This window comes from Brienomyrus brachyistius, chromosome 2 (genome assembly GCF_023856365.1).
Source record: "Brienomyrus brachyistius isolate T26 chromosome 2, BBRACH_0.4, whole genome shotgun sequence".
Lineage (NCBI taxonomy): Eukaryota > Metazoa > Chordata > Actinopteri > Osteoglossiformes > Mormyridae > Brienomyrus > Brienomyrus brachyistius.
In genome coordinates, this window is record NC_064534.1 from 8,169,871 (window position 1) to 8,181,238 (window position 11,368).

The 11,368-nt window shown below is 41.3% G+C and overlaps 1 protein-coding gene across 2 annotated transcripts; it reads right to left on the reverse strand.

Annotated features, from left to right (window-relative positions):
• Nucleotides 1–357: 357 nt before the first annotated feature.
• On the reverse strand, nt 358–6,745 carry ptger4a (prostaglandin E receptor 4 (subtype EP4) a). Of its 2 annotated transcripts, none has more exons than XM_048995360.1 (2): nt 5,648–6,745; nt 358–2,859 (listed from the first exon to the last, which is right to left on the reverse strand). In XM_048995360.1, the coding sequence occupies exons 1-2, from the start codon at nt 6,425–6,427 to the stop codon at nt 2,449–2,451; spliced, it is 1,191 nt and encodes a 396-aa protein (XP_048851317.1). In that variant the 5' UTR covers nt 6,428–6,745; the 3' UTR covers nt 358–2,448. The 2 variants fall into 2 exon arrangements, with proteins under 2 accessions (XP_048851317.1, XP_048851312.1); XM_048995355.1 differs by having other exon boundaries at nt 358–2,865; nt 5,648–6,726.
• Between the last annotated feature and the right edge of the window lie 4,623 nt (nt 6,746–11,368).

An 11,368-nucleotide genomic window follows, 5' to 3' on the forward strand; every position in this document is an offset into this window, starting at 1 on the left:
TGGTGGTGGTGATAGACGATGGTGATTTCTCTTCAACTGATTTTATCGTATTGAGTGCACTCCATGACCCTGACCAGGATGGAGCAGGAGGCTAGAGGATGGATGTGGAATGTAGGTTCACTCAGTACAGTCATATTTACAGACAGAAAGACTAGATCCAGTAACACTACACGCCTTATAGTAATAATGCACAAAGTTGTAGCGTTCATCTGAATTGAAATATTTCTATTTTGTGTAATGTATTTATTCTTGGTATTTTCAGTACTGAAACTTTATAGTTTAAACAAACCCAGTTCCCAGGAATCTGATGATTATTTATCCTGTGCAGGATTGATGGGAAAAATCAATACAGATAAATTCTGTGTAACAAAAGGTTTATTTAAATAAAAGTAGGTAGTATTGAAGGCAACATTTTATTATCATACCTTTTACTTTTATATAACAAATCTAAACTTTTTAAAATTTATTCAACTTTAAATTATTGTTTGAAGAGTATTGAAAATATTGATCAGCAAAAATGTAATACTGACTAAAATTCTGAGCCAAATCATTTTTGTACTTTCCTAGAATTTTCTTAACATGTTGACTGAGAAGCAGGAAAGTATCTTTAGCAGATAAACAGATGAGTTCACATATCATAGTAATGTTTGGAAAAGCATCCCTGCAGAGAAAAGTCTGAAAAATGCATCCTGATTCTATCCCACGTGTCACAAGTTTGAATCCGGTGGATAGTTGATCAGTTAATGGCTATCCCACATGTCAGTCAAAAATGAGTTTAGTGTCAAATATTAATTATTGAGGGTCTATCTTTTAAATATACCGAGATCTGTGCTACCTATGATATATATCAATTGTAGGGTATAGACACACTGATTCTTTGAAAAAAATTCAACTTTGGAGCTCATTTTCTCAAAACTTTGTCTTTGTGGGATAGCCCACTACTTCTCAAGGGCAAAATTTATAAAAGACATATTATATTGTTTAATGGCTTAGCAGACATTACTCTTTACATTTTATAGTTTTACATTAGTATAGTGGAATAGTTATTCAAGCCATGCTTTAATACTTTCATTGATGGTAAATCGTGCCCATGTAAAAAGCAGGTGTAGCATATTCTGACTGGCTCATGTCGGGGCTGGGGGCGGGAATTCTACCATTCTGCCCCACTGCCTTTAATTATCTCAGAACTCGGATAAAAACGTCACTTCCTGTCGGAAACACGCCTCCTTTCCGACGTTCGTGTCAGACAGAATTTTGTTGTCTGACATTCCCCTGTGACATCATTTCAACACGGCAGTTTACACGGTCAACAGTAATTATGTTTTATAAATATTTAAAAATGTTTATTTTGCTAAATGTGTTAATAGTTATAAATGTAATTGCACATGGTCGATTTAGAGAATACTATATCATGACCGTAAACAGTATCCAAGTATGCAATATCAGATTTTTACCAGACTTATTAGTGACTTTTGTTTGTTTGTAGTTTGTTTGCCTCTCGAAAAAAGAATATCGCTATGGATCTACTAAAATATTTTATAAAGCTTTTAAGGAGGTTTGACCAGTTTGTGTTTCTTGTTAGTCTCTCGGAAAAACGCACCTCGGAATTTCCGACTTCCGAGAGATAATCAAATGCACCACGAGGCGCTGACTGGCCAGTAGTGGAAGTGTTTCTATTGGTTATGTAAATGCATGGACTACCAATCAGCAGGGGCAGCGTTTGCAGCTCCTTAGCGTAACTCATTCATGCTGTTTAGGGTCCTAGAGGAATTGAATGTCATAATCAAGCCAATGGCGGGATTTTCTTTTGTGTTTTACTTATTCAGTCAGCAGAAGCCGGCAGTCTGACTTCACATTGTAGACATTTTATGTTGTTTTTAGACATATCATGTACACACCATATAACTTTTTGATATTTTATAATAAACATAAGGCATGCAAAAATTGATATATGAACAGTGTAACATAATAACCGTTGTATTGTCTGTAACTCTACTGAAAGAAATATTCGGCAGAAGATCTGAACATGAGAAGAGGCCTCCTCATCTCCATTCACACACGGTACCCTACTAGGCATCAAGACACTGAAAGATGCTCAAAGCTTCTCCTCCTTAAACCTCATGGAGGTATCACGTCCTACATGAGATGCTGACTATCGGCATGGTTATGCGCCTGAGGAACTCCCGATGCTCGCATGTCATCCTCAAGGATTGCCACTGCACCAACCCGAACTGCCAGTCCCCTTTCCTCATTGCACATATCTCCATCCACATCGTTCTTGTAAGTTCACCAAGCAGTTGCTGATATGAAGAAGAACTCTTCCGAGTTTCTGGAGTCTGTTTGGGTTTTACTCATTTCAGGAACCAGGCTTTCTGAATCTGATGTCCTACTGGTAACAATGCGTATTCCCTGAGATGCTGGGGATACAAAGTCCTGGTGACTTTGCATTCACGACTGAAACACTGAAAAGGCAGAGCCCACCTGACCGATCTTGAAGCTGCTAGAGGAGAAGCTGTGGCTGTTATCAGAGATATAGAGGAACGTCTGTGAAGTGCTGGAGGATGCCTTCCGTTCCCTCTGGGACACCAGCAGGGAGGAGCTGCGTGAACCAATGGAGGACAGGTGATGTCCATCCATGTAGTGGACGCCTTCCCGATGCTGCTGCTTGTGGCGGCTGCCGATTTTGCAGAAGAGCCACTTGATCTTCTCTTTGACCTTGAGAAGTACAGTCTTTCGCAGCAAGATGTAGATCCAGGGGTCCAGGATGGGGTTGACGGAGGCAAAGCGGATGGCTTGCAGATCAGGGTTTTTCTCCAACCTTAACTCCACCTCCGGCTGGTACAGCTGGTTGACAAAGACCTGCACCTGACCAGAAAAGCCCAAATTACAAGTTTGTATTGGGCAATATGAAATGAACAATAACTTGATAACAGGGACAGATTATGGGTTGTGTGGGCCCCTGGGCAAAACGTTCGCGAGCCCCCCCACCACCACCAGCACCACCACCACAACCACCACAATTCAAGGGCCCTTGGCAGCCAAACGCCCTCCCTATAGGGTCAGGGGCCCTTGTAGGCAGAGGATCAAAGAATGTAGGCCCTCTAAAATAGACAAACGAAAATACATTGTTGATAAGCGTTGCAAATTGTTTTGGGCTAGGGGCCCCACGGGCCCCCTGTACCCCAAGGGCCCCTGGGCAGCAGCCCCGCTGGCCCGGTCCGTAATCCATCCCTGCTTGATAAGCACTATTTGAATCTGGCTGCATCAACAAATCACATGGCACCGCACAAGCAATTTTCAGTTACCCAGTTCACTAGCTTACAGTGTATATGTACAGCCCTGCAATGCATTTCTTTGTATAAAGTTTAACTTAGAGAAAAGCTAATGCAAAATAAAATAGGGGTGGAGCACTGTGTGCACTCTGCTGAGATCACTGTGATGTAGTATGGTGGTTTTTAACTGTTGCAATGTTTTGCGCAATTATAGTGCAACGCAATTGCACAAGCATTGCAACATTTATACATACTGTTTACAAAAATCTGCAGTGCTATAGGAATATCCAATATGATGTTCAATTTATACAAGAGCTTAATTAAATTTCCCCCCAGTAGAATTACATTAGATGTGTGTTATGGATGCATTTTCAGTCCACAGCACTTAGTCACTTCATAAGGTGTCACACCGTGCTGGAGTCCCACACTAACCGGAGAAATGGCGCATATCGTCGCAGCTCCGAAGGGAACCACAACATGTCTGAGACACGCTTGCACGGCCTGAGCGCCGTTAATATTTCAGAGCCGTTCCGAAGCGACAGGATTCGTTATAATGCTGCTGTTATATGTCCAAATGTCTTTCTAATTGTAAAACCGACGGTGTTGCACAGGGTTTCATTAAGGTTTGAGTTGTCGCTTGCAAAACGTCTGTTACCTAATATTGATGCATTTTGGAGAACACCCAACTAAACTCACACCCCTACAAGTTCGGCTTCCATCCTCATATATAAAAATTAATTAAAATGCGATTTTAATTGGACAATCAGATTAAATTTTTTTTATTTGTATTAATTAGTATTCTTAAATTGGCAATCATTAATAACACTGTAAACCACTAACTTAAAAATCCGAATTGCGTAATGGATGAGTTCAAATAGGATAAATGTCCAGTTGTCCTGTTAAAGATACATTTTAATAACAATAACACTAACAGCTTTTGACATTTACGGTGGACCACCAAATGGATTAAGGCAGTGATTCTCAAACTTTTTCTCGGAGGCTCATGGATACCGTGGCATACCGCTAGGTAAAATCTACCGATTATGATCAAATTCACCGAAATCTACTGATTACTACGAAATTCCCCGAAACCTATTGATTACTACGAAATTCGCCGAAATCTACCGATTATGATAAAGATTTGCCAAATGGATGGTCCGCCACGGGAAATTTTCCGAGCTGATTGTTAACGTTCCTTTTCTTTTTTTTTGTTTAGCATATTTTGAAAATCCCCCCCCCCCCCCCCTAATTATTTACGACCCACAGTTTGAGAAGCACTGGCTTCAGGCACCTTAACACCCAGGTGTTAAAATGGGTGTCACTGACATTCCAGATTGTGGCTGCACTACGAAAATAAACACTTCAACTTTCCCCACCTTTTCGGATCGCAATGATTTATTATAATCCTGCGTCCCGTGAAATGGCGGTTACTGCGTATATCATTTTTTAAAAATTTAAATATTAATACTTAATATAAAGCAGTCAGTTCAAGTTATTGCAATGTACAAAAATATTTAGGCTTATTTAATCATTTTAATGCAGATAACCGATTTTAATTTATATTATTTAATAACAATTAGCCCTATGTGCGAATATATTGCTTCTGAGGTTCAGTGTCAAAAGGTACATAACTGAAAATTCAAACGGTGTTCATTTTTATTAAGGAAATATTTAATAACAAACGTGGCGTTTCGTTACACAACGTGGACTCAAAACATTTAATAATAGGCCTATATTTCCATAAATAACACGGTTGGCCACATGGAATCAATCCACTCACTTAAGGACTTCGGTAAACTGGATAATGCCTTGTGTTATAAGTCAAGATAAGCGACTTTTATGCTGTTGATCGGAAATGCTCATATATACTCACTGAACGACTGATGAAAAAGCATAATTGCATTAGCTGCGTTAAGAATGCCAGTCACCTGTCTGAACATGCTGGTATTGCCTGCTATTTATGTTCGCAGAGACAAGCAAGCGTTCACAAAAATAGGCCATTATTCCAGAAAAAAATACTCGGAAATCTTTAACAAGTCTTATCTACAATAATCAAAACTTCAAGCCTTTCATACATAAAATATTTTATATGGTTCCAACAAGCTGAACTTGTGTACAGACGATATTAAAAACATATAGACGTAAAAGTAAGAATAGTGAAAAGCTTAGAACATAAGAACATAAGAAATTTACAAACGAGAGGAGGCCAGTAACAGAGTTACTGTTTATTCTAAGCAAGGCTGATGTATCATTAATCTACAGTCTGTTTTCTAAATGGCTAATTAAACTATGCCGAATTGGTAAAAATTGATGTTTTCTAAACGTAAAAAAAAATGACCAAATACAATAAAATACAGAAAATTAAAACAACTTACCACAAGTGGAATAGAGCAGATGAGTATGACTGCAGACGTGAATATTAATAAAATGACCATCTGAATCTCCGCGCCCGCCATCCGCCGAAAGCTCCGTCTCCTGCGAAGGTCGCCGCTTTCTCCCTGCTCTTTTCCGAGAGATGTCCTGCGGACAAACCTCCTGTGCATCCTGATCAGAGCGCTGCTGACCAAAGCGTTGCAGATCACCGTGGCCAGGATGAGGAAAGAACTGAAGCCGGCATACATGTAGGAGAAGGCGGCGTGCCTGCTGACGTTACTCCGCCAGTCAATGAAGCACCAAGTCTGCGGATGCTGCTTCTTCACCTCACCCAGACCCATGCTGGGCAAAGCGCAGAATGAAATGCTGACGATGTAGATGCTTAAGAGGGTCAAGCCCGCCAGTCTCTGGTCCACGTAATGGTTGTAGAAGTACGCGTGGTTAATAGCCATGTACCTTTCGATCGACATGGCACAGATTATGCTGAGTCCGGCCAAAGAGAAGAAGAGAAGGATGATGCCGAAGTACTGGCAGAGCGGGTCTCCCCCAGGCCAAGAACCCTTCACATAAGTGGCTATAGTCACAGGACTTGCAAGCAAAGTTCCCAAAAGATCAGTAATCGCTAGTCCACAAACCAAGGTATAAAACGTGGTCTCTTTTTGCTCCCTTCTTGACTTGCAAAGCACGACAATAGCGATCACGTTACCGACCACTCCGAATATGAACATAATACAAGGTATAGTTGGGTCTCTTGTCCTATGTGCCCCGGTGCTGTTCGTCATCTTAAATTACTGTTATTGTATTGACTTACTCGACAACATTGGCATCTACATGTCGTTGACAGCCAAAGCTGATCAGCATAAATCAATTTAACTGAAATCGGTTCTCATAAAAACAATAAAATTGCGATTAAATCCTTAATCACTTACAGGACGACGGGCTTTTCTCGGCAGTTTGTGTCTCTCTCTGGAGGTGTGCTGCTCCAGGGATTTCCGCACGTTAGAAGGGACCTGCATAAGTTGCCTCTCCTAACTTGTGTGCAGCTCCGCCTTTCATGCTGTCTTATCCGTGATCTCTGCTCGGCCCCGTGAATTTAGGGGAAGGACTGCCTTCTCCGAGTCGCTTCCCATGCCACAAATGATCCCCAAAGTCAGTCCTTCTTGGGAACTCTTTATTGAGACATTGTTACAAATGAATAGGAAATGTGGTGTTTATTTAAAATGTTGGTGTTTACGTGCTGTGTGAACTACAAACAGATGTGTTCTGCAATAAAGTAGAAACATGAAACGTTTTTCTGTCACCCCCAAGTGCGTCTGTCAGAGCCTTAGTGTTTGAATTCTAATTTCCGAATTAAAATGTAATGCTTTAACTGTGATTGTTGCAGAAACCCATTGCCGTGCCATAATACATCTGTTCACTAATATATATATATATATTGTGTTTCTGGCAGATGAATCTGTAACTCCTTCGGCACAGTCCAACAAGGCTACAACGACCGCTGACCGCTGCGGAAACAGGACTGGCGCAATGATGCGCTTCCCGACTAAACCTGTATGTTTATGGTTCTCCTAACGGCGAATATATAACAATATGTCATAACTCCCACCCACCGGTATAAAAACAGTTTTTACTCTTCAGCAATACGGTAACTCGGTAACACTTTACCCGAGTGGCACAAATACTCGTAATGTAGTATTATACCATTATTTGGTTATTAATTAACCACAAACTAAATCTTAGTTACATACTGATTAATGAATCGTGACGCGTCTTTTATCCCAAGTAATTACTATATTTGTTACTGTGTCTGTTAATTCTGTAAGTCTTTGTGAACTACTGAACAAACCACTTAAGGAACAAATGATGCACAAGTGAAATACTGATCTGTTTGTTCATCGTTAATGATCGTGAGGCAACTTTTATCTGAAGTATGTACTATATTTGTTCATGATTTGTACTTCAGTAGTAACTGAGTTATTATTAAGTATTTGTATCTGCAGGTACTGTGAAGTATTTGCAGTGCAGTGCACTCCTGATTGAGAAGTTGCTGGTTTGAATCCCTGACCAGAAAGGTACTGCTCATATGCAGTGCCCCCATGCAGTGCCCCCATGCAGTGCTCCCCAGCTGCTGCATTAGCTGCCACTCTTATGTCCCGTGTAGGTGAAATGCAGAGGACACATTTTCTTTGATGTGTCAACAATGACAATTAATCACTTTCACTTAAATGGACTTTAATGGACCAGGCGGTACTGCGAATCGCACATTACTCAGATATATTTCCTATTTCAGCCATTTATTTCATTTGTAGCCATTTCTTATATTTACTTCATATATATTGTATAAATACATAAACTGCCAAAGTCATTTCTATAGTCAGTCTTACAGGCGGCCATCCTAGGACACTGTCTTCTTAGGGGGTGTCGATTTCACAACCTGCCAGCACCAGTGGCGAAACCTACATCGGCCCCCACTTGGGCTCCGACTAGTACTGCCTAGTTAGGCTAATATGTCCACCTTGATGTTTTTTCCTTGCTTTGTGCTATCGATCGATAATTCAAATTAAGCTGCATGTTATTGACTGGATGGCGCAAGTAAGAATTTCTGTGTACTGATATAGCCTACACAAAGCAAATGAATCTTGAATCTTAAAACAGGTGAAATTTTGGAAGAATTAATGTGAAAGATAAATGTATTTTATTTGTGAATTTGCAATAATACAAATGGTATAACCACAGGTTATATCAGATTTAATTATCTGTGCGGCACTGATGAAGTCAGCCAGTTTTACTTTGTCTCCTACGAGCAGGGACGGATTATGGGTTGTGTGGGCCCCTGGGCAAAACGTTCGCGAGGGCCCCCCCACCACCACCACCACCACCACCACTACAACCATCACAATTCAAGGGCCCTTGGCAGCCAAACACCCTCCCTATAGGGTCAGGGGCCCTTGTAGGCAGAGGATCAAAGAATGTAGGCCCTCTAAAATAGACAAACGAAAATACATTGTTGATAAGCGTTGCAAATTGTTTTGGGCTAGGGGCCCCACGGGCCCCCTACACCCCAAGGGCCCCTGGGCAGTGGCCCCGCTGGCCCGGTCCGTAATCCGTCCCTGCCTACGAGGGGCGCAGGTGGTAAGGCTCACTGCCGGTACTATCAAAGTTACTTTGTTTCATGAAAATGTTGTTAAGGTTAAAAACTGCTTGTTGAGTAGTACTGCTAGCTCACAGCGACCAGTGCAGCTTGGTAACATTCCGGCCAAGTTCTGCTGCAGCAGGGTCTGTATATCCCATGTTTGTGAGATTTCTTTGGGTGGCAGAGACACATGTGCGATGACTGTGAATATATGGATAACGTGCGTCTGCTTGGTGCTCTGCTCTCACACTGATTTCACCTGGATCACTATGACTCTAGCTGGACACGTGGAGAAGGATGAGGACAAGCATGTATCAACATAATTATGGTTCATAATCCTCTCTTGTCGTACCACATTCCACGTATATGACTTGTACAATTGTGAAATTGTACACTTTCAGGCGACTCCAGTTCAGTGACTGGTAGAGCAATATGCAGTATATTAAAAACACTTTTTTGAAATGAAATATGAACTCGTCCATCTTATGTATCTGCTTGTCCTATGTGGGGTAGCGGAGGTCTGGATTTCAGGAGTTACGTACGCAAGGCAGGGAATAACCCAGGATGGGGCACCATTGAATCACAGGGCACACTCACATTCACACCTACGGACAGAGTGGCAACTCCAATACACCTTGGTGTGTCTTTGGATTCTTGGGGTAAACTGAAGGACCCAATGGAAACCGCATGGCAACATGGTGGCAGCGTGAAAACTCCACACAAATGGCAGACTCGGTTCCTGGCCACACAGGTGTTAAGTGACTGTACTACCCACTTTGCTGGCTAATAAATAAACTCTTTTGACATTTTTATATGAGTAACTTTTTAAAATATCAAAAAAAGCTGTTTATGGCTTGTACAGATGTAGAAATTCACATTAAACTTAATATATCTGGAAAAATGCCTAAGAGATTTGATGAGTGAGATAGAGCATTTGGGGAGTTGCTAGCACTGCTGCTTCAGAGTAAGAAGGTCCTGGGTTTGTTCCGGGGTCCTTTCTGATCGGAGTTCACACGCTCTCTCCCTCTCATGTGGGTTTCTGCAGGGGGCTCTGGTTTCCTCCCACAGTCCAAAGGCATGTAGGGTAGGTTGATTGGTGAGTCTAAATCGGTCGTGCGTGTGCCCAGGATTGGCTCCCACCTGTGCCCCTTGCTCCTGGGATAGGCTCTGGGCCCCTTGTGACCCCAGTGGGGATTAAGTGATTACAGTGATGGATGGACATAGTATTTGTACTATTTGGCAATAAATTAATAAATATCTTTTTTCCAAAAGGCTGGATGCAAGGCACTAGAAAATCTGAGACTCACATGAATACAAAAGATGAATGATGTACAATGCTGCTCATCCCCTATTTCCTCTTTGCTCTTAATGATGATTTTCTGGGTTTTCTGGAGTAATGGACTTGGCAGGGTTGAAGATGTTAACAAGGATGTAGAAGACGTTCTCCTGGCTGTCCATTCGTTATTCTGGGGTTTAATTGTCGCAGGGCACTTGTTGGAAAAACTGCCAATTCATTACAAGTGTTTTGCAATGTGACTTATAAAAATCATGAAGCCTGCGCACTACAGAAAACAGCTTTGTACAAAAAATGAACTACATCGCGACTTTAATGTATGAAATCAGTCCGTCTCTTTGCTTTATATTTAAGGCACAGTGGGTAAGGTGTAGATTTCTAGTAAAGGCATAAATCTTTTCATGTTGAGGTTCACATTCTGCTATGATAATGAAATTAACCCTTCCTGTTCTGATGCCCAGTTTTAAGATGGGAGGCACTATGACCCAGCAGCAGCTGGCATTGTTGCAAGGAGAAGTTGCCAAAATCAGAAGAGCACAACACACCCAAGTGCCAACTACCTCCTTACCAGGCTGTGGTCTGGAAAGTGAGAAGTGAGAAGCTCAGAAGGAGCTTCTACCCCCCAAGTCATCAGGTTACTAAATACTAAAACAATGGCTATAATTTAACATTTGCTTCTTATTTATACACCACACACTTTATTTGAACTCTCTGGTCTTTTTTGTTCCGTATCTATTACGCTTATTGCATTGTTTCCTTTCTGTCAGGTATTGATTATTGTGACGGAGTTGACCACCTTGTACTTCACTGCAGGTTACAGTGTGATTGTATACCTTGCATGTGACGAAACCCTTGAATTCTTAAAATGAATGGTACTTCTTTTAGTAGAATCTTTGTTAATGTTTATGCTTGACATGCATTAACCTGCAGCCGCTACACTACCTTCAAAGACTGTTCAGCTTTTGAGCAATCAGTTTTATGAAGCTGCTGCACCTTATAAGCCAAGAACAATCTTATACAAAAAGTGCAAAGCCACAAACATTTGGCGTAGTCGTTCTGCAGCACAGATCTCACAGTACAATCGCTCTGGGTCATAATATACGCAATGGCAAGCTTCCCTTTTACAGTGAGGTGGAGGATTCAGATTCCTGTCTGCAGTTTATGCCTGAAGCCATTTAACATAAAAACAAAACATTCACCTGAACGACGTTTTACCATGTACATACATATTTTTTCCCAGCATGCAGCAGGATCACCTGATATAGGATCACTGTAGGATATACCTACATTGTGTTC